A 21769-nucleotide genomic window follows, 5' to 3' on the forward strand; every position below is an offset into this window, starting at 1 on the left:
AGGGGCCCAGCCCTGCTGACATCTTGATTTCAGCCCTCACAGACCTAAGGTCCCACCCAGACTCTCACCCTACAGAAACTGTGGAATAAAAAATGTGGGTGGTTGTCAACCACACAGGTTGTGGAGATTCCTTACACCAGCAGTGGAAAACCAATCTCCTCTCTCTCCTCTCTCCTGCAAATCCTGTCCGTCTTGGTTCTCAAGTCCAAGTAAGCCTACCCAAATCCCTTTTGGTTGTACTTCCTCTCCATCCTCATGGCCCCTGCTCCAACTTAGGCTCCTCCCCAGGGTCCCTGCACCTAGCCTCACAGCCTCCCAGCCAGGGCCAGGAGGAGGGTGACGCAAAATAATAATAATAATAATAATAAATAAATAAAGGCAACATCAAAGAGTCAGTAACCAAGATTGACAACAATGTGACACAACAAATGAATAAATGCAACAAAAAGAATCAATGACACAACCATGATGAACAAAATATCAAAGTTTTAAATGAAGATGGCATCCATGTGACTGATTTTCCTTTTTGTCCCCAGGATCCAATACAGCTCATCACAACCCTGATCCTGTCTTTACTTGAAGTTTTTTTTTTTAAGATTTATTTTTTTATTTTATTTGAGAGACACAGAGAGAGAACACAAGGGAGAGGGAGAAGCAGACTCCCCACTGAGCGGGGAGCCTGATGCAGAACTCGATCCCGGGACTCCAGGATCATGACCTGAGCCGAAGGCAGTCGCTTAACCAACTGAGCCACCCAGGCGCCCCAAACACCGCTTTTAAATAGTTCCTTTTATGTTATGTGACTTTAACATCCATAAAATATTTAATAAAAATCTATATTTAAATATATTATTTATCTTGGTTACTGAGTTTTGTGTAACCTTCTTCACCCAACACACACGCCTAAATTTTGCTCTGGATTTGAATCGCAGCCTTGCTCCAGTCAGTCCCTCCCTCTCATGAATCCCAGAGGGAACTTTCTAGTACCTGGATCTGACCTGCTATCCTGTCCCATACCCTGCCTGGTTCAGTACGCCAGTGTCCAGTGGCTTTTGAGCTGATCTCTCCAGGCAAAAAGAACTCCACTTTAGAGACCTTGGAGCCCTCTGCTTCACCTGGCCTCCCAGCCTGCTCTGAGCTTTCTTCCTTCTCTCTTCTGCCCTAGAACCTGCCACTTCTTGGAGATTTCGTTCAAGCTGCACTTCCTTGTGATCTGTGAGACTGACTCTCTTCTGCAGCCCCACAGCCCCAGCCCCAGCTCACGCCTGAGCCAGCCTCCTCCCTGGGGACTCTGCTCTCCTCGCAAGGAAGGCCCTGCCTCACACTGGGGCGGATCTTCCCAACACTCGGATGTGCGACTCTTCTTGTCACCAAAAGGCACAAGCGCTCAGAGTCCTGTAATGACCTTCCTATGAGCAGCTCCAGGCAGGGATAGTCATCCAGGAAACTCTCCAAAGCAGGGTCAGAGTTGCCCCTTGAAGACTACCTCCATCCTCCTGCGGACTCAGGGACCCAGTCTGTTTCTTTCTCTCTCTTACACTCTGTCTCCCTCTGTCCCTCTCCCTTCCTCTCACCCGTCCTCCCTCTACACACACATTCTCTCTCTCTCTCTCCTCCAACCGCTGCAATCTGGAAGAAATTACTCTTCTAAACAACCAGACTTCCCCAGCTTCAGGAAATTCCAAGCTGGGCAGGGGGAGGGGCCGGGCTGGGGGGCGCGCCCTGGCCATCCCCCACCCCTTCTGCGTGTCCTCTGTGCACACCCAGTCCGGGCCTCGTCCCGCCCCCACACTCTGCCCGGAGGCCTCAGCTTTTCCACCGCTGCTTTCGAGTCCTTTAAATCCTAGAGGCAAACTTTTGGGGGATAAGGAAGGCTTGGGAGGGGCCTGCGCCTTAACCCTCTCTGCCCCAGACGGACTGAGGTGGCCTGGTCGGTGACTCCGCGGCCCGTTTGGGTTCCTACTATGGCCCCCGAGAGGGGCTGACACTTCGGTCCCCGGTGCAGGTAAAGAAGAGACCCGATGCCAGGACCTGCCAGGGGTGGGGCCCGGGCTCCTGGGTCTGAGGCCTGGACCCCAGGGCCTGAGGGAGGGGGGCTTGGGAACCTCTGACTCCTGGGTCTGAACAGTAAGAAAGGTAGGAGGCAGGACTCCTGGGACCTGAGGCGGGGGGAATGTCCTGAGGAGGCGGCACTGTCGACCCGGGCGCCTGGGTCCTGGACCCCCCTCCAGGTTCCGCATGATACTTCCTTTGCCAGGTGAGAACCGCCCGGAAGAAGAAGGAAGAAGGCCTCGGAGGCGGAGGTGGGCTCCGAACCAAGGAGGGGGGGGGGTCCCCCAGTCTAAGCCTGAGAGCGCGCCTGCCCCACTCAGCGAGGACCAAGAGGTAAGGGGCCGCGGGGAGCCGGGCCCCGGGGTCCCGGGTCAGGTCCGGAGGGACGCGGGACAGACGGGCAAAGGGACCGCGGGCGCTCAAGTCCGGGAGGCAGCCACGTGGCCCGAGGAAGTGCGGCGAGCCCACGGGCGGGGGTCTCCCCCTCCCGGGCCCCGCTCCGCCCACCTCGCCGCCTCCCCCCAGAGCCGAGAACCGGTCGGGCCGGGTGTGGAGCGGGCGGTTATTTCCGTCTTGGCGGGGCTGGGGCCGGAGAGGACAGAGGTGAACCAGCTGTGCCCTCCACTCCCGCAGCTGGGGCGGAGGGAGGTAGGAGGAGGGCGGCTCCGCCGAGCCTCGAGTCGCAGGGCTAGGGCCCCTCGGGGTCCCGCCCTCGCTCCTGCACGCTCTGCCCCTTGGGCGTTTGTCACTAACAACAGCCCCTCTGTAGGAGCCCTGGCCGGCTGAGGGGGTTTTTTCCTAGCATGACCTCATTGCATCAAGCACACAACTCTGCTAGAGGGAGGTTAGAGCCCTCTATTTAAGAGGACCCTGAGGTTCGAGTCACTCCGAAGTGGAGTGACTTGCCCGAGGCCCTCAGAGCTGGCAAGAAGAGGCCGCACTCAGAAACGATTTCTAACTCATTATTCTCTGTCTGGGATGGAAAAAAGGAAAGAAAGGCAAACAAACATGGTCAGGGGTGTAGGAAATCCCTGGATATGGAAACATTGTTTCCATGGGGATGCACACCCACCCACCCTATCCAAGGGGGGCTATGAACAATAGGATATCATCTTTAGACTCTCATCAGGTTTAGACTCTGCCTGGTTTCCAAAACCAGCCCCCAACATTTATTGCTGTGTGACCCAGGGCAACTTACTCTACCTCTCTGTGCCTCAGCCACCACCTCTGTAAAGCTGAGTCGTTCTGAGGATTGAATGAATTTGTTTATTTGAGTAATGCACTTAGGTCCCCTACCTGGCCCAGAATAAGTGCTTAGGACATACAACATCAGCATCGTGACTACACTTCACAAGTACCCCTAGCAAACAGGCATTCTGACTCCGTTTTTCAGTGGACTAAACTGAGGTTTAAGGTTGAGGAAGTGAGTTCAGGGTCCCACGGAAAGGAAATGGCAGGTGTGTTTGGCCAGGCACTGGAAAATGACAGTGGCATTGTGGCGTTGGTGCCCTGGTAGGGCAACAGAAGGATGGGATGAGGGACAAACTAGGGTATGGGCAGGGAGAAGAGCCAAGTGGCAGAGAGCTGTCGGGGAGGGGGGGGCGGGGAGGGTCAGTTCAAGAGGCAGCAGGCAGTGGAAGTGCTAAGTCTAGGCTCCGGGGTCCCACAGAACTGGCTTTGTGACCTTGGGCAAGTCACATGCCCTCTCTGAGTGTGTCCTTCTCTGGGACATGGGAGAATGATCCCAGGTGGCCACTGAGCATTTTATTGAACTTTTGCTGTGTCCTGGGTATTGCCAAGACTTTACTGGCAACATCCGACCAATCTTGCAGAGACTAGGAAGTGTTACAGGAACATCCTATATTCCTATGTTCCATTTTGGAGAGGAGGAAATGAAGTCAAAAAGGTTAAGTAGCTTGCCCAAAGCCACACACACACACACACACAACCAGATGGAAACCTAGGCATTTGGCTGAGTTGTGTTCTTTTCACCTGCAACTCACTGCAGAGTAAGGCCGGGCACCGCTAGCATGGAGAGAGGGTTGTTTTTTGTTTTTGTTTTTGTTTTTCTTTTTTTAAACTGTGGATTGAGATTTATTAATGAGCAGAGGTAAGCATTTAAAAAAATAAAATAGATTAGAATTGAAAATATCTGAGTGCCTAGCATGTTGTAAGTCTTGTTTCATAAAATGTTTGTTTCCCTTGGGGGGTGGTGTGGAGAGGAGAGGTGATTGTGTGTCACGTTGCCGTTAAAATATATTTATTCATCTAGGCTGAGGTCAGAGAAGTTTGAGAAACACTACAGAGGTGGTAAATCAAGACTGGTTTTCCCAGAGAAATAAATATAAAGTGTGTGTGTGTGTGTGTGTGTGTGTTGGGATAGGGTAACGGGCGATCCTCAGAACACATCCAACTATAATTATTTTAAATCCTCTTAGCTTTAATTTTTCTCTGCATTATCAGTGATATTTCCCAGGGTGCTAGTTACTAAAAGAATGGTGCTGGCTGCTTTGACTTTTTCATAGGATTTTATCAAATCTTGATCTTGTTCTATAGTTATTTGAGGAAACATCCTCCCCTCCCCCCGCCCCCAGCACTAGCACTACTAATTAGCTGGCACTATTACAAATATAGTTGTCTTTAATTGAGATTTTCTATGTGCCCTGCAAGGAAGGTAGTGTTATTTTATCCATTTTACAGAGAGGAAACAGACATAGAGAAACCACATAATTTATCCCAATCATACAGCTGGCAAAGAAAGGGTGGGGCTTCAATTCAAACAGAAAGATTTTTTATTATTATTATGATAACAGTGACTGTTAAAACAAAAGTACAAGGTCATCAAAGTCCTTCCCAGAAGTTCCATAAAAACAGCCAGGTTCCAGGATATAGGCAAATGTTGGCAATTTACCATATTTACCGTAGAAGCCAGGGCAGCCATGAGACAATCGCACACCAAGTTTATAGGGGACTAGCTGCCAGTTTCAAATTTATGCCACTCTTGCTATTTTTAGAGAAATAAATAGAAAAATTTGCAAAAAAAAAAAAAAGCAAAAAAAACCCCACATTATATTGTCCCTTTCAAAAGCAAATAACTCGAATTGTAAAATGTTGTACAAGTCTATAGATGCCCAGGCCCACCCTGAACCTGAATTTGAGGTTTTAGGCAGACCTGCATTATGACTTGTGGGTGCCCTAGGCAAAGCTTGCATGCATACATATCTATTTATATTTTATAACTGTGTTGGTGTAAAGACAGACATAATCCACACATTTTAAAATAAGTTAAAACCCTGTAACATTTTGGGGGGCCTCTAGAAATGTGGTGGGCCCTAGGCACTTGGTGGACAAAGTCAGCCCTGTCTTCAGGGAAGGGGCCTCGGAGAAGCTGGAGTTTCTCTGCCAAGCTTAGGAGACACTTGGAAGAGTTGGTGAAGCATGTTGCCTGTTGCCCGGCCGGTAGGAGGGCTGTGATATTAGTTCTTAGTGGAATCAGCATGGCGCGCGGTGGTCACGGGCGGACCTAAATTGCAGTCTGTGACTTAGGGCCTCCGAAGACGCCGTTTCCCGCCACCATCTGCCGTCCTGTCGTTTGGGAGAGCATCCTCTGAACCGCTGTCTAGGCCCAGGGTGGGGACGTGGGCTGGGTCGCCCCCTCCGGGCGGAGGCGGCGCTGACCCGTCCCCACCCCGACCCCATCCCCGCAGATGCCGGTTCTGAAGCAGCTGGGCCCCGCGCAGCCCAAGAAGCGGCCGGAGCGCGGCGCCCTGTCCATCTCCGCGCCGCTCGGCGACTTCCGGCACACGCTGCACGTGGGGCGCGGCGGCGACGCCTTCGGGGACACTTCGTTCCTGAGCCGTCACGGCGGCGGGCCGCCTCCCGAGCCCCGGGCGCCGCCCGCCGGGGCCCCGCGCTCCGCGCCGCCGCCCGCCGTGCCGCAGCCCCCGCCGCCTGCCCTCCGCGCGCCCGCGCCCGCCGACCCGCTGCTGTCCTTCCACCTGGATTTGGGCCCCTCCATGCTGGACGCGGTGCTGGGCGTCATGGACGCGGAGCGCCCGGGGGCCGCTGCCGCCAAGCCCGATTTGGACCCCGGCTCCGGGGCACAGCACTCCAGGGCCCACTGCCGCCCCAACGCGGATCTCGAGCTGGACGACGTCATCGGCCTGTAGGCACCCCTGTTTCCGATGCGTTTACCGTCCGGCATCCTACTTCTTTATACATAAACGGCTAAGGTCTTTGCCCCGAGTTCTGTCTCTTCACTTTGCACGTGGGAAGAGAAGACGGGGTGGAGGGGCAAGGGGGATCGGTGATGGGGTCCCGGCGCCTTTAAGGACCAGGTGTGTATCACCTGTAGCTCTTTCCCCGCAGAGACTGGACGAAGGTCGAGATCGGACGGTGGGCCTGGTGTGGTGGGATGTGGCCCCTTTAACTGCGGGGGGCGTGGTTACACGGTGCCCCTTTCAGGGGCGGTGTCCCAACGTGGCCGCTTCACAGCCATTCATTCATCAATTTTGACAGAGCGCCTGGCCTGCCAGACCTGGCCCAAGGCCCGGCCTGACTTGCTCCCGGGGGCCCACTGACGCACTCTAGGGGGGCCCACCTGACTCGCTCCCGGGGGGGCGGGGCTCGGCCTGACTCGCTGCAGGGGACCCGCTGACGCTCCCGGGGTCCGGCCTGACTCGCTGCAGGGGGTCCGCTGACTCGATCCCGGGGGCCACGTGACTCGCTCCAGGGGGCTGGCTAGATTCGCTCCCTGGGGCCCAGTGCAGTGGCTCCGGGAGCCTGACTCCCGGCCCGCGTATCCAGTGAACCCCTCGAGGCGAGCTGCCCTTACCCTGTGAGCGGCCGCGCAGGAAAGTGGTTGGGAAGAGGCAGGGTCCCGGTGGGGGAGTCACACCCCCCTCGGAAAGGTGTGTCGGCCCGAGGGGGGCAGCGGCGTCCCAAGTCAGGGCTACCTAGTTTGCGCCCTGCTGGGGTACAGTTGTCCGGCCGAGGGCACGACCCACAAGGGGCGGGAGGGCGGGGCAGCACGTGCCAACCTTTAGGCGAGGGGCGGAATCACCCCTAGGTAAGGGCGGAGCCAGCCCAGCGAAGAACCTGGAGGAGGCGGGGTCGTACACGCGGAGCGTAGCCGAGGGCGGCCCAAAAGGGCGTGGTCGCACCTGTAAACCTTGTGGACCCGCGGTGGGGCGGGTCCGGGTCCTCGAGGGCACTGAGGGAGTCGGTCACCCCGCGGGCGGTGCCCGTAGGCCCTTTGGACCGAGGAGGGCCACACACGCGCATGGGCCGCGCAGGCGCGGTCAGGCTCCCCGAGGACACCGTGCGCACGGAGCCCCCCGCCAGGCCGGTGATCGGAGGCCCCGCGAGCGCGCGTGCGCGGCTCCCAGGGCGGCGGGAACGGGGCGCGGCCGGTGACGTCCTGGCGAGGCTCCCCCCGCACCCCGCTCCCATGGCGGCGGTCCCCGCGGCCGAGCCCGCGGCGCCGCCGGCCTGCCGCTTCTTCCTGGAGGGCCGCTGCCGCTTCGGCGCCCGCTGCCGCCAGCCCCACCCGGGGGCGCCGGCGCCGTCTCGGCGCGGGGCCGGGGCCGAGGCCGGGGCCGGGGCCGGGGCCAAGAAACCGCCGCTGCGCACGGCCGCGGCCGTCATCCAGCGCATCCGCTGGGACCCGCGCCTCGACCCGGCCGACTTCTCGGTGGGCTACGCCGACCGCTTCCTAGGCGTGCGCGAGGAGCCTTTCGGCGCCTTCTGCTGGGACGAGCCGCTGGCGGCGCTTGGGCCCGGAGTCCTGGCCGTGCCGCAGCACCGGGTGCGCTACTTCCGCTTCCGCGGCCGCATCGTGTGGGACCGCGCCTCGCGCACCGACCTCGTCTTCGGCTCGGGCTCGGCGGCGGGCCGCGGGCCCACCATCCTGGACGCGCTGGGCGGCGGGGGCGCGCACGACGGCGGCGAGGACGCGCAGGACGGATGTGAGGACACCCACGGCGGCGGCGAGGACGCGCACGACGGCGCAGACGCGCATGGCGGCGGGGGCGCGCGCAGCGCTGAGGACGCCCGCGGCGGCGGGGGCGCGCACGGAGGGGTCGCTGCCGCTCCCGCTGACACCGGAACCGGGCTGGAGGCCAGGGAGCGGCGCAGGGCCGAAGGCCAGGCTTCCCCGTGGACAGCGCTGGAAAGGGTGCTGAAGCCGGCCGCCACGGGCAGGGCCACGGAGCCACACAGTGGGGCGGCACAGGCAGCGCCGGGACGAACCCCCGCACGAGGTTTTCCGGAGACGGAAGCAGAGTGGGGTCCTGGCGCCTGGCCCTCGGAAGGCAGAGGGACGGCTGGAGCCGGGGCCGCCGCGCCTCGCCAGCCCCGCCCCACGCATTTTGTGGCTCTCATGGTGACTGATCCCGGGCTGCAGGCGGGGGTGGCCAAGGCCCAGGAAGAGCTGGTTCGAGCCGCACCCTCGTGTGCTGCGTTCGTGGTACCCGCGGGGGCCCTACACCTGACACTAGCCCTCCTGAGGCTGACAGGCCCCGGGGAGGTAGCCGCCGCAGTGGGTGCACTAAGACGCGCGCTCCTGGCCCCAGGATTTCAGGCACCCCCGCAGCTGAGCTTTAGGAGCCTGCTTCTCCTGGGGCAGCATGTGCTCTGTGCCCCCCCCTCCCCCTCCCTGGAAGATACGGCCCAAGTGCTGAGACAGAGGCTGGAAGCCGAGGGGCTCAGAGTAGTACAGCCCCTAGAGGGGCTACACCCCCACATCACCCTAGCCAAGGTGCCCCACGGATCGCAAGTCGGCCTCCCGCAGCCTGGGTTCAGCCCAAGGCAGGAGCTGGGGAGCCAGACCCTAGGGGAAGTCTGGCTGTGCCGCATAGGCAGGGCAGGGGACACCTACCAGCCTCTGGCTGAGCTGCCCCTGGGATGACGGTCCCCCCAGACCTCTGCAGGAGACCGCGCTCAACCCCAAAGAACCTGGGAAGATCCAGGCCAAGCAGGAAGGGACAAAGTGCTCTCTCTCTCTCTCTCTTTAATTTTGGTTTCTCTCAAGCTTCCAAATGGTGCTCAGTGATCCAAGGAAAGAATGAAGGAAGGAGAAGGGAGGGGGAGAGGGAAGGGAGGGAAGCAGAGGAGGAACATCTGGAAAAAAAGCAGCCTGACAGTCCAGCTGTTTGCCAACTCATCGCACATCCTCCAGTTACATGGCAGAAGGGGGGGGGGGGCAAAAAGAAAAAGGGGAGGAAGAAAAATAACTTAAATAAACACACACAAAAAGAAAAGAGAAGGAAACATGACGTGAGCTGGTGATCCATGAAGGCAAGGGAGGGAGGGTAACCGTTTTACCTGTGCTGAACCAAAGAAGGGTGGGAAGCAGGAGGAGGAGGGAGGGAAGGAAAAAAAAACAGAAGAAACACGGGGGTGGAGGGAGGAGGGACACGGAGACAACTTAATACAACTGCGGACGAGGCGGCCCGGCCGAGGTCCCGCGATGGCCTCCGGAGTCCTCAGTGCGCAGGGTCGGCGTGGACGTGCCGGCGGCTTGGCGGCGGCATTTCTGGCGTGGGGGGCTGAGGGCGGGGCACAGTCTCTACACAGCTCCCCTAGCCCCGAACACTGAGGCCCCGGAGGGCTGGGCAACAAGAGTCTGTGGTGAGGCGGGCAGGTGGCGGGTGGCGGGCTGCGTGCTGGTGCCCCCGCCGGGGCGGGCACGGGCGGAGCGGCCTGTCTTCTTCTGGCCCCCCCGGCATGGGATGGGCCAGGGTGCCAGGTCGGTACCGGAGTACAAGCTCGAGAGAGAGAGAGAGAAAACACTGAGACAGCATTAGTGGGGGTGCCAGCTGGACACAGAGCAGCCTACAGACCACGCCCCCAACCCTCCGCTGTCCCACCCCCTCCTCCCCCAATCCCGTCCCTCTGAGGCAAAAAATAAAAATGTAGAAAAAATCTCTGTACAGACTCCCCGGTAGGAAAACGGGGACAGGGATGGTGGCTCTTCCTGGAGCCCACTCCCCACGAATTAATTTACAACCCAAGTCCATGGCTCAAAAACAAAATCGGCAAAGGTGGCGCTGGGGGGCCACAGCCCTGCCCCCACCCCGCCCCCATCCGCGCTGGTGCTCAGAAGGCTGACAGCTGCGCCAGGCTGAGGCGGCAGTCGATGCTGGCGTTGTCCGGGCCCGTGTATGCCAGGCCCAGGGGCTCTAGGAAGGCCCGGCAGGCGGCCTCGCCCTCGAAGGCCAGCTCGGCCTGCAGGTAGGAGACTGGCAGCGCAGGGCGGAAGCTACGGAGACAAGAGGAGAATGTGATGAGGCGGGCGGCGGGCAGGGGAGGGCCCCACGAGCAGGGAGTGGGTGCCCCCCCTTAGGGCACCCAAAGGGTTTCCTCAGCACGTTACCTGACCTCTTACCCCTCCCCACCCAGCCTCCCCACCTCCAGGGCTTGGGGGGGCCCGGGGTGGGGCTGGTGGCCCCAGCCCCGGCTGTGCCCCCCTTCACCCTCACTTACCTGTACGGGGGGACCAAGGAGAGGGGATGGGAGGGAAGGGCCCAGCTGGCTCTTCCGCTGCTCAAGGGCCTGAGCAGTCCCTCAGAAGAGGGCCCGCTGTGGCCCAAGGGCAGGGGGCCAGGCAGAGGGAGTGACCCGAGGGGATGGGGGTGGGCATGGGTTGGCAGGTCTGACAGCTACTCTGGGGGACCCACCCTGGCTGTGCCCCCTGCCTGGGTCAAAGTGCCTCAGGAATGCCCGGCACAGGGTCAGCCAACGCCTGTTACACGCTGGCAACAGTCACTTGCAGTTGCTAAGAAGACTCGCGTGTGCTGGCAACTGGCTGTTAACCTGCTGAATTCTCTCCCAGAAACTGCATCCCCCTACCCTTTAGAAACAGACGCTGAGGGAACCGAGCTCCACAGGCAAAGCCACCTGGCCGGCATCACACAGGGAGGATGCCGCACAAAGGACGTGACCCAGTCCTGCCTCGAGCCCGCGCTCCATCACAGCTCTGGATATCCATGGGAGCACGAGAGAGCCTATTTCTCCCCACAAGGGAGCTGGCCTCCTGGCCACCCTGCAAAAACCTGTTCTGGGGGCTCTGGGAGGGAGGGGCTCGTCTGCTAAGGACGGGGGGAATGAGAGCGGGTGGCCAGTGTAGGCCAAGGCCCCTCCTACAAGGCACCTTCACAGCGGTGGCCCCAACCAAGACCCAGCACATATGGACTAACCACAACAGTGACCGGCCCACACGACACCCCTGGGAGCCACACAGAAGCTTGGGAGCTGCTATCCCGCTGCGGAGGGCAGACTCCGGGACAGCCCACGGGGCCTTTAGACAGCCCACCTCCCTGTCACTCCCAGGTAGATAACCAGATCCTGTGTATCCTGTCGCCTTCACGTTTCTGTCCCACATCCTTGTCTACTTCTGCGGCTCCTGCCCTGGCTCAGCCTCTGCCTTAAATCTGGACCCAAATCGGATCCTGGAGTGTGTTTCCTAACTTCAGTGTGACTGTCCCTCCCCAGTCCGACACCATTCCTGTGGCTCCTAAGCTAACTAATGTGGCCCCTTGGACCTACCAACCTCTGACTGAGGGTTCTCAACCTTGGCAAGACTGACACTGGGGCCGATTCTCTGTTGTGGGGCATCCTGGGCCCTGCAGGAGGCTGAGCAGCATCCCTAGCCTCTACCCACTGGACACCAGTAGCAGCCCCTACTTGTGCCAACAAAAGAGGTCACCTGACACCTCCTTACGTCACCTGGGGCATCTCACCCCCGGCAGAACCACAAGTTGCCCACCATGCACACGCACGCAACACAGGGAACTAACGTACAGAGAGCTTACTCTTTTTACACACAGTCCCTGATCTGGCTTGTGCCCACATCACACCTGCCTCCCTACATGTTTTCTATCCTCTTAAAGTAGCTCGAGTTGGAATGGGGTCTTGGTCCCGTTAGATCAGAAGCTACCAAGAGCACAGCCATCTTTCCTAGTTTGTCTCTACCGAGTGGGACTCAATGTCAGGAGAGCCGTGAAAGGTGAACAGAGACCGAGGGAGGAAACCAAGAGCCCAGAGCAAGAAAACAAACCAGGGTCCAGGGTGACGCGAGCAGGAGAAATAGAGACTCGGGGGTGGAGAGGGAACCCTGGAGCAGCGAGACAGAATGGGGAAGAAGGGAGATGCAGAGGCAGGCCTAGGGAGACAGGGGGCCAACAGTGGGAAGGGAAGTGGGAGGGGCTGGGGAGCAGGGTACGTGTAGAAAGAAGACATGGGGACAGAGGACCGGTGTCCAGGGCACGGGAGCTGGAAGCCGGACAGCCCACGAGTGTGCAGAGGGAGGAAGGAAGTGGGGAAAGAAGGCAGCGGCGGGGCCGGCAGAGCAGAGGGAGCAGGGGAGAACCCAGCTTCACATACGTTTTGATCATCGCCTTGAGGGCAGCTTTGCGCTCCCGGTCTGCAAACTTGTCCACCAGGTACCCAGACATGCAGGGTGCATGACAGTAGAGCCGGAAGAAGCGGTGGTAGTTGCCCAGAGCCCAGGCCGCCCTCAGTGCCAAGGCGTGAGCCACACAGGGGTCTGCCTTCAGTTCCCGAGTCAGGTACGCCAGCTCCGTGGTGATGTCTGCGGCCCGAGACAGAAGAGGATCAGTACCGCCCAACCCCGGGGGCCTGGGGCCACCCCGTCCGTCCGGCAGCCTCTCTCACCTCCTGAGTTCTTGGTGAAGATGTAGTAGAGGACGCGGTAAGCAGTGAACTCGCCCACGTTGCCTGGCAGGTTCTCGGCGTACAGCGACTTGAGCTGCGTCTGGCACTGGTTGAACTCCTCATGGTCGCCCTGGAGCCCGGGGCACGGAGAGAGAGACCGTGAGGCCGGGACGGGGAGCCCAGGAAGAACCCGGAAGGGCCTCAGCACCGCACTCACCTTCTCCAAGGCGATGCGGGCGTGCGTCTCGTACACCTCCACCGTGAACTCCGTCCGCACACCTTGCACCTGGAACGGCAGGAGAGCAGTGAGGCCACCGCAGGGCGGGGCTCTCCCACCACAGGCCCTCCCAGCAGCCCCCTCACCGTCAGGTCCTGCCGAATCGACTTCATCTGCTCGCAGGCAAAGGCGTAGTCTTGCTTCTCTTTCCAGTGGGACTTGACCATGCACAGAGACTTTTTCAAAACCTGAGAAGGAAACCAAACGATGGCTCAGAAAAATTTCAGCAGAGTGAGCAAAGCCATCGCTAAAACCCACTACACCTCCCCCAACTCAGTATTCTAACACGAAGGCGGCAACATCAGACTCGTTTCATAACTTAACTACCGACTTTAAAAAGAACCCAACACATCTGGCAAGAGTAACCACTCCCGACCTCAGCTGCCCACGTCAGTGTGTCCCCTGGGACGGAACATGAACCATGCTGCTGCTGCGGCCTCAGCCAAAGGACACGGGAGCCTGATCGTCCCCGCCTCAGACAAGCTGGCCTGGGAAGGCCGCTTCCTGAGGAGATGGAGGCTCAGAGCAAGTCTCCCGATGAGGCCACACGACCCGGACTTAGTCTTCCAAACACAAGTTCTGTCCTCAAGTCACCTCTCACAGAGCTCCCAGGCCCCTCCCACCACACCACAGCCTCGGGTGCAGTCTCTGCCATCCTTCCCGTGTGGTTGCCACGGCCTCGTGCTAGCAGCCGCCCTGCAGGGAGGACTTGCCCATCCCAGGCACTTACTGCCACAGGGCGCACAGTGGATGGGTCGGGGGCGCAGGTGAGACGCAGGTAGTGCTTGGTGATGTCAGGGCAGGTGCCCACGATCTGAAGTTCCTGCCAGTCTGGGTCAGCACCACTGCTCTCCAGGCTGCCCATCTGCAGCACCAGGGGCTCGAGGCGCAGGCGGCGGGAATGTCCGTGCTGGAAGCGGGCCGCCCGCTTCTGCTTCTTCAGCTCACGCTCAGGGTCCTCGCACTCTAGTGCGGCCATCTTTTTGCGGCTGCGCTTGGTGGGACCGAGATCGTGCCTGAAAAAGGAGGTCAGGGGTGAACAAGGCAGATGTCACAGCCTGCCCCTCCCACTGCACCCCAAGAACCCCGATCTCAGCCCCACCCCCCTGGCCACCCGCCCAGAGTCTCACCTCTTCCCACGCTGTGCCCTGCCTCGGCCCCGGTCCATGTGGGCCCCCCGACCTCCTCGGCCCTTCGCGGGGGGGTTCCTGCGACCCACAGGGTGACACTCATTCCCTGAGTAAGAACTGTCTGAATCCGAGTGGGAGTCACTGCACAGAAGCAGCAGGGAGGTAAGGCCTGAAGCGGCCCCTCCCCCCACGCCCCTCCCCCCACCCCCAAGCCCCCAAGCCCCCAGTCCCCGTACCTGCGGCGGAAGTGGCGAGTGGGGGACCGGGAGGAGGAACGGGAGCGGGAGTCCGTGCTGGAGGAAGAGCTGTTGTCCTTCATGAAGACATTGCGGTTGCCAAACTTGGCGAAGCTGCTGCCCCGGGCTCGGCCAGCACCCCCAGCCCCTGGTGTCCCTCGCTGGGACTGGGCACCCCCGCCCCTTGTCGCTGAGCCTGCCCCCCTGGGAGGATGAAGGCTGCTAGGGGCCTCCCACCGCTTCTTCTTGGGGCTCTCAGCCACAGGCTCCCGAGTCAGCCTGAGGATATAGCAGGGCAGGGCATCACCAACCCAGCGCCCCCACCATCCCCAACATCTGCCAGCCGCCCCAGGAACACACAGCCTCAGGCAGGAAAGGAACTTACCCAGGCGACTCAGCTAATACACTGCAAAAATGGGAGGCAAACCCAACGTTTTCTCTGTCTAGAGAGTACTCTTCGCAGCTAAATACTGTGCACTCGCCAGCCTTCACGGCCTGCACCCCACCCCAGGACTGCACCCCCAGGCAGCGCCTGGACCTCTGCTCTACCCTCCTGGCCTTCCCCCCCCGGGAGCTAACCTTCCCGCTCATTCTCGGGGCTTCAGGTACCTAAGTCTGTAGGTCTCCACTTCAGCACCCAGAATCGCCCTCCTCCCCATCCCCAGCCTGGACTAACCCTGGCAGGGGTTCCCGGCTCCAGTCAATGGTGTAGGCCGAACCGTCCTGCAGCCGGGCCTGCAGCAGCTCCTTGAGCAGCTTCTCCGTCCGGTCCTTGTCCTCCTCCGATTCGCAGGCAGTGAAGCAGCGCTCCACATACTCCTTCATGTCCTGTGGCCAATCGTCGGGCTTCCCGGACAGGCTCGCCCTAGGGAGGGCAGATGTGGGACTCAGCCGGCAGAAAAGCCCGTCATCGCTACTGCTCACAGAGCAGACACGCACCAGACACAACTCGAGCGTCTTCTTTTTCCCTCTCATTTCGTGTCCACGGCAACCCTGAGGGAGGGACCCCTCCCCATTCTGGAAGAGCAGACTGAGGCTCGGGGTGCAGGCTGACTGCACAGGCAAGGGAGCTGGGACAAGAGCAAGGGGACGGCCATCACCTGTGGTTCTGGGCTTTCTCGGGGTTGGGCTGGGGGCCGAAGCTGCTGTGCTGGCCCTCTGAGGGGGAGCTGAAGCTCTGGCTGGTGACAGCAAAGGGCCGTTTCTGGATGTTGAACTTGAGACCACCAGTCCCAGGGGCTGCTGTGAGAGCCGCAAAAGCTGGGGTTAGACCTTACCCTGGCCCACCTCAGGCTGCCCTATCCCCAGGAATGGGAGACGCCAAGCTCCAGCAAAGGGCTCCAGGGCAGGTGCACCCTAAGCCTAGGGATGACCACGATACCCAGAAGCACCCCACGCTTGGCTCTGTAAGGTCCAGCCCCCCACGCCCTCTCTTCTTCCCAAGTCTACCGCCAACTTACGCTTCATCCGGTTCCACAGCTGTTGGCCCTTCTTGGGCTTGGCAGGCTCGGAGTAGGTGTGTGGCCCATAGGCCTGGCCCGAGGCAGGCCCTGCTTGGCTGTGCTGTGTGGCTGGGGCTGTTCCAGGCTGGGGGCCGCTGTTCAGAGTATGAGCCCCATGCGGGGCGTTGGAGGGCTGAGGGGGCTGGGCTGCCGGCAGCTGCTGAGGGGGGGCCTGGTAGGACATACTTTCTTCCATGCCAGGGACTGGGGGCTGGTGGAGGAAGCAGGTGCTGAGGACAGGAGTAGAGCTCCCTGTGCTGGCTCTCACACTGTCCTCACGATCATGGCATCACTTAGCTCCCAACCCCGCACCGAGACCCTCCCACATCTCATTGCCCTGGGCGCTCAGAGCGACTCCCTGAGGAACGGAGAGTTACTGCCCACACTCTTCACAGCTGAGAGGACTCCGGCTCAGACCCTGAGCTGCTCTCCCATGGCCCCCAGCTGCCGGGCGGCAGCAGTGGGCATTAAACCCTGCCGTCCACCTCCTAGGGAGGGCCGCCCCGACAGTGCACCCACCCGGGGTTACTATCTGAGCACATCGTGCGTGCCAATCGAGACCCACACGTGATTACACACGTTCTCAGGGGCCCTGTGAAGTGATGATCCTTCCCACTTGACAGGACTGGCTGAGATGCAGACAGATCACGTGACTGGTAATGACACCACTGGATGGGAAGCTGGGATCCCAGCCCAGATCTATCCACCTTCCCTGCATCAGCTCCACACTCCTCCACACAGCACGCTAAGTGCAAGGCCAAACTGCGTGTGTGATGGTGCATGTATGTGTGCACGTGCTGGGGGAAAACTCAGAAGACAGGCTGCCATGCTGCAAACTGCTCCCACTGCACCCCAACACCGAGCCCCCAGGCCTTGCCCAAGTCCTAAACCCATCCTGGTTTCAAAAGCCATGCTTTGCCCTCCTCGTTATCAGATCAAGAGTTGCTCGGCAGGAGAGAAACCAGGGAGTGGGCAGCTTAAAAAATGCAGGCATCCCCACTGCCCGCCCACTCACAAACACTACATTCCCCTTCTTGAACGTGCCACGGAGCTGGGTGGGGGCGTTACCTGGTTCAGAGCCCCCTGGTGCTGGGGTGCCGATGGCTGCTGGGGTGTGGCGGAGCCGTACGAGCTGGCCATGCCATACTGGGAGGGAGAACCGTAGCTCTGGTACATGCTCTGCCAAAGGCACAGAAACGCGGGTCGGTGGAGGCCCAATCCCCTCCCCCTTCTCCTGCCTGCTCAGGAGCCGTACATAACCCATGATGCTCCACTTCTCCCTCACCCCTTTCTATTACTCTCCACTGTGTAAACGCGCCAAATTCTGTTGCGTTAAAAACAACTAAAATACAATGAAAACCTCTTTCGATTCCATTCTCTATTTAACAAATAGTTATACTGAGCACCAACTTTCCTAAACACCACAACAGAACCAAAAATAAAACGTGAAAATCCACGCGCTACTGAAGTCTACGCTCAAAATGTGCACAGCTGCGGACAGATACAGAGCGGGTCAGGCAGTACGCTCCGTGAAAGCAAACCGGGGTGCGGCAGAATACTGCTCTAACTAATCCCGTCGGTCAGAGAAAAGGGCTCCCTGAGGCAGGACCTGGGAACCCTCTGCAAGGTGGGGGGGCAGAGAGACAGGGGGGTGCGGGAAGGGAGCTACAGCAGAGGGGGACGTCGCAGGGGAGAGGAGTGACCAGCAGCAGAGAAGGCAGGACTTGGACCTGGGAAGGGCTCTCAGCTGGACCACGGGGGCAGTGTGCTAGTGGCAAGTTTCGGAAGCTGCACTGCCGTCTTCAAGCCCTCCCCTGGCCGCTGGAACCCGCCCGCCGGCTCCCACTCCCAGCACCCGCCTCCCACCGGTCCCTGCAGGGCTGGGCGCTCACCATGGGGTAGTAGTAGCTATACGGGTAGGCGTAGCTGTACTGCTGGTACCACTGGTAATACTGCTGCTGCTGCAGGGCCGAGGCCTCCGCCTGAGCCACGTACTGCGGGGAGAGACACGCGTGCCGTGAGCACGGTGCCGTGGCCCCGCTGAGCCACGTACTGCGGGGGGGAGACACGTGTGCCGTGAGCACGGTGCCGTGGCCCCGCTGAGCCACGTACTGCGGGGGGGAGACAGGTGTGCCGTGAGCACGGTGCCGTGGCCCCGCTGAGCCACGTACTGTGGGGAGAGACACGTGTGCCGTGAGCACGGTGCCGTGGCCCCGCTGAGCCACATACTGCGGGGGGGAGACACGTGTGCCGTGAGCACGGTGCCGTGGCCCCCGCCTGAGCCACGTACTGCGGGGGAGAGACACGTGTGCCGTGAGCACGGTGCCGTGGCCCTGCTGAGCCATGTACTGCGGGGGAGAGACACGTGTGCCGTGAGCACGGTGCCGTGGCCCCCGCCTGAGCCACGTACTGCGGGGGAGAGACACGTGTGCCGTGAGCACGGTGCCGTGGCCCCCGCCTGAGCCACGTACTGCAGAGACACGTGTGCCGTCAGCACTGGTAGCAGGAGCCCACATACCCTGTGGCCCCCAAATGTGTCTAATTACTGGTGGCTAACTGCTGAGGACACAACTGGGTCCACCTCTCTCCAAGAGTCACAGCCTCTACCCGTGGACTCGGGGCACCTCAGGGACCCAGGGCACATCCCCTCTTCAGGCTGGATTCCCAGGGACAAGGACCATGTGGTGCCCCCCCATCTGAGGCTCCTAGAAGATCTTCAGGGCACCCTGTCCTTGTGATACCAGAGAACACCAAGCGTCTCCCTCCCCAGCAACCCCCACTCAGGACACCCAGGTCCTGGGTGCCTTCTCACTTGGGCACTGGCAACAGGCCCATTGCTGCTGGCCTTGGCAGAGCTGCCGGCGGCTCCTGCTTTGCTGATGCTGGCCAGAGCCTGGCGGGCCTTCTCCCACTCTGGGTTCTCATGCATAGGAGCCTCCATGCCGTTCTCTCTGCCTGCCCCGGCCACCATGCTGTACTGAGAAGACCTGCAAAGAAGGGACATCGAGTCAGTCTTTTCTCCCCCTGTACACAGTGGGCAAAATGCAGACAGGCACATACCAGGACTTGAATCCTAAACTCCCTCCTACTACCTACTGGAATCTAAATTTTTAAGTCTAGGATATATTTTGATCTATAATATGCTGACAATGGCTTTCTGTCTCACGCCTTCCTGTGAGGAAAAATCCAACTACAGATAGAGACCTAAGGCACTTTTCCAAGTACCTGATACACAGCAGTTGCTAAATACCAAATAAAAATACCAGGATCCAAAGAAGTTAACATAGCCCCTGGTACCTACTAGGTCTAAATGGTTTATGAGTCAATTCTGACACCCCCCCCAGCCAGCAGGTTATCATCACTCTGTTTTGGAAAAAAACAAGATATTAACAAATTGATAAATGAGAGTATAAAGTGTTGGAGACTGTGCCTTAATCACAGTTCATGGAATGAATCATCCCAATTTTGAGAAATAAGCACTGTACCGTGAAAACAAGACGCTCAGAGAGATGAAGGAAAACCTGACTGTCCACATTACAACCAAATGCTTCCCTCTATCCTCGTGGCCAGAGAAGGAGCTCATCCGCACTCCACCCACAAGGAGCGCTAGGGGACCTCCCGTCCCAGAGGACAACAGTGGGTCCTGCTTCCTCTTGCCCTCCCCTCCGGCCTCTGTCCCTCGAGCCACACTAACCAATCTGTGCTACGTTGATCACCCACGTTGGCCGCCATCTGGACCTTGGGGCATAAGGGGTGGACCTCAGGAGCCAGACTGCTTTCTCACTGTCTATGAGAAAAAAAAGGAGTTAGGGAGACTCAAGGAGGAGCAAGAAAAAGTCACAAAGTGGGGAAGAGAAGGAGATGAGCTCATGAGAAGCCAGGCAGAAAAGGAGTGTCCGTGAAAGAGGACTCACTGATGGAATAAAAGAAAAGGGCTTCTGTGTGAGGGGAAGGCCTTCTCCTCCCTGCAGTGCTCTGGGTGGAACAGGAAGGATCTGAAAACGGGGAAGGCTGAAGGAATCTCCCAAAAGGGAAGAGAAGGACCTGAAACCCCTAAGAGAAGAGGGAAGGCCCGAGGGAAACCCCGGCACAGAGGGCGGGAGGGGGTGGAGGGACCTCAAGCAAGGGCTACAAAGCATTCCAGAAGGAAAAACAGCTCCTGAGAGGAAGCAGAGCAAAGTTTGTAAAGAGAGAATCTAGAGAGAACTCCAGAGGAAAACAACTCCAGAAGTCACTCCGGGAAACGAGGAGAAGCCCCGAGGGCGCACGGGGAGCCCGGAAGGGAAGACGCGCGCTCTCGGGAAGCTCTCAGGAGAGTGCTGTTAGAAACAAGCCCCGCGGGCTGGGGGCTCCGGAGACGGAGCGCTGGAGGCTCCGGAGACGGAGCGCTGGAGATGCCTCACCCCGTCCAAACCACTTGCCGGAAACTCCGAGTGGGGCGGGGGGCCTGCCAGAAAGCGAGGGCTGCCTTGGGGCCTACACCTGGGGGGCTGAGAAGCCTGGGTGGGCTCCGAGGCGAGTCCCCGCCGGAGACCCCGACGGTCCTACGGCAAGTGAGGGGACGGACAGGAACGGGAGCCTGGAAGACGCCCCGAACAAGCAAGCTCGGGAAGGGGCGGGGAGAGGCAGGAGGGGACGAGCGGGGGACAGCGCAGGGAGACAGCGGGCGTGCCTCATGGGCACCGGACGCGAGGGGCACCTGGCCGTCCCGGGAGCCCCGAGAGGGCAGTGGCGCCAGGTGGAAGCAGAGCCCGCCCGGACGCTGGCGACCCACTCCCGAGTCACCGCCCGGCCGCGCCGCGCGTGGACACCACGGCTCCAGCGGGGAGAACGCGGCTCCGGAGCCGCGCGTCGCCGGGGCAACGCCATCCTCCCGGTGGAACGGCCCGGTCAATGGGGGCTGAGAAGGGGCGCTCGGGACCCAGGAATTCCGAGAGCGGGGGCGGGGAGCCCCGCCGACGGCGCAGGCGCGCGGGCGCGCAGGCGCAGTGGCCGCCCGTGCCCGCCACACCCAATCGTCGCTCGCGCGCGGCGTCCGTTGCTGCGACGGCCCACCAGGCCTCGGGACCCGCTGGGCGTAGGGCCGGAAGGAGATGCCGTCCCCGCCCGCCCGCCCGCCGCTCCCCACACCCACCTCAGCCGTCCGCCCCCTGGACTCGTCAGCAGCGGCCCAAGGAGACAGCGACACGGCCGCGGAACTGCTCGCGACCCGGCTGGTTCTTGTCTTTCTTGGGCTTCGACGTTCTGACCGTGGCGTCCTGACGTCAGGCGGAGACCTCGCCCCACCTCCCTCGACCCTGCACCGCCAATGGGTGCCGCGGGCTTGACTTGGGCCCGCCCTCCGCTTACGCAAGGACGCGTGGGCTTTTAAGGCAAGCCGGAAGACAGGGTGGGGACGGTGGCCCCGAGGGGACACGCGCGGCGGAGTCCGCCGGCCCTGTGCCCGAGCACGCAGCCCTATTTTGGCTCAGTGAGTGGTAGCCATTGTTGTTTCCAGCTACAAGCTGACGTGAGGAGGGTTGTAAGACTATCTCTGTACAGCGATGTGGAAGCCCAGGGCAGAGCATGGTGAAGTCGGAGAAAGGGGGTGAAAGCAGCCTCCAGCCGGGAAGGGGAGCTTCCCTGGTACATAAAATTGCAGAGGCGCCCGTGGCAGAGGACGCGGCGCCTGCAAACGCACGGAGGCGGGCGACCGGCAGAGCCTGGGGAGCTGGGGACTACAGGGGGACCATGGCTGGGGCAGATGGCTGCGGTGGAGTGGACGTGTGCGGGGTCCGGGGTTGAGCGGATAGGTGTGCACAGGTGGGCAGGTGGGGGTCCGGGGCCGAGCGGATAGGTGTGTACAGGAGGGCAGGTGGGGGTCCGGGGCCGAGCGGATAGGTGTGTACAGGAGGGCAG

The 21769-nt window shown here is 60.4% G+C and overlaps 3 protein-coding genes across 9 annotated transcripts; 2 read left to right on the forward strand and 1 right to left on the reverse strand.

Annotated features, from left to right (window-relative positions):
* The first annotated feature begins 1750 nt into the window (after positions 1–1750).
* Positions 1751–6297, forward strand: LOC115943981 (cdc42 effector protein 5). The gene is made up of 3 exons (XM_081807309.1): positions 1751–2005; positions 2258–2385; positions 5760–6297. The coding sequence occupies exon 3, from the start codon at positions 5760–5762 to the stop codon at positions 6219–6221; it is 462 nt and encodes a 153-aa protein (XP_081663435.1). The 5' UTR covers positions 1751–2005; positions 2258–2385; the 3' UTR covers positions 6222–6297.
* Positions 6298–7491: 1194 nt separating this feature from the next.
* LENG9 (leukocyte receptor cluster member 9) lies at positions 7492–9157 on the forward strand. The gene has a single exon (XM_081807308.1). The coding sequence runs from the start codon at positions 7502–7504 to the stop codon at positions 8957–8959; it is 1458 nt and encodes a 485-aa protein (XP_081663434.1). The 5' UTR covers positions 7492–7501; the 3' UTR covers positions 8960–9157.
* LENG8 (leukocyte receptor cluster member 8) lies at positions 9045–21156 on the reverse strand. Of its 7 annotated transcripts, XM_031038073.2 has the most exons (17): positions 21006–21156; positions 19566–19658; positions 18684–18858; positions 17764–17865; positions 16940–17050; positions 15830–16082; positions 15470–15611; positions 15046–15234; positions 14755–14775; positions 14370–14648; positions 14134–14274; positions 13734–14019; positions 13090–13191; positions 12944–13012; positions 12727–12856; positions 12436–12643; positions 9045–10312 (listed from the first exon to the last, which is right to left on the reverse strand). In XM_031038073.2, exons 2-17 carry the CDS (start codon positions 19601–19603, stop codon positions 10150–10152), a joined length of 2409 nt encoding a protein of 802 aa, XP_030893933.1. In that variant the 5' UTR covers positions 19604–19658; positions 21006–21156; the 3' UTR covers positions 9045–10149. The 7 variants fall into 7 exon arrangements, with proteins under 7 accessions (XP_030893933.1, XP_030893934.1, XP_030893932.2 ...); XM_031038074.2 differs by lacking the exon at positions 14755–14775; XM_031038072.2 differs by having other exon boundaries at positions 9045–12643; positions 14134–14211.
* Positions 21157–21769: the final 613 nt, after the last annotated feature.

This window comes from Leptonychotes weddellii, chromosome 16, assembly GCF_054177405.1.
Source record: "Leptonychotes weddellii isolate Sample4059 chromosome 16, ASM5417740v2, whole genome shotgun sequence".
Taxonomy (NCBI): Eukaryota; Metazoa; Chordata; class Mammalia; order Carnivora; family Phocidae; genus Leptonychotes; species Leptonychotes weddellii.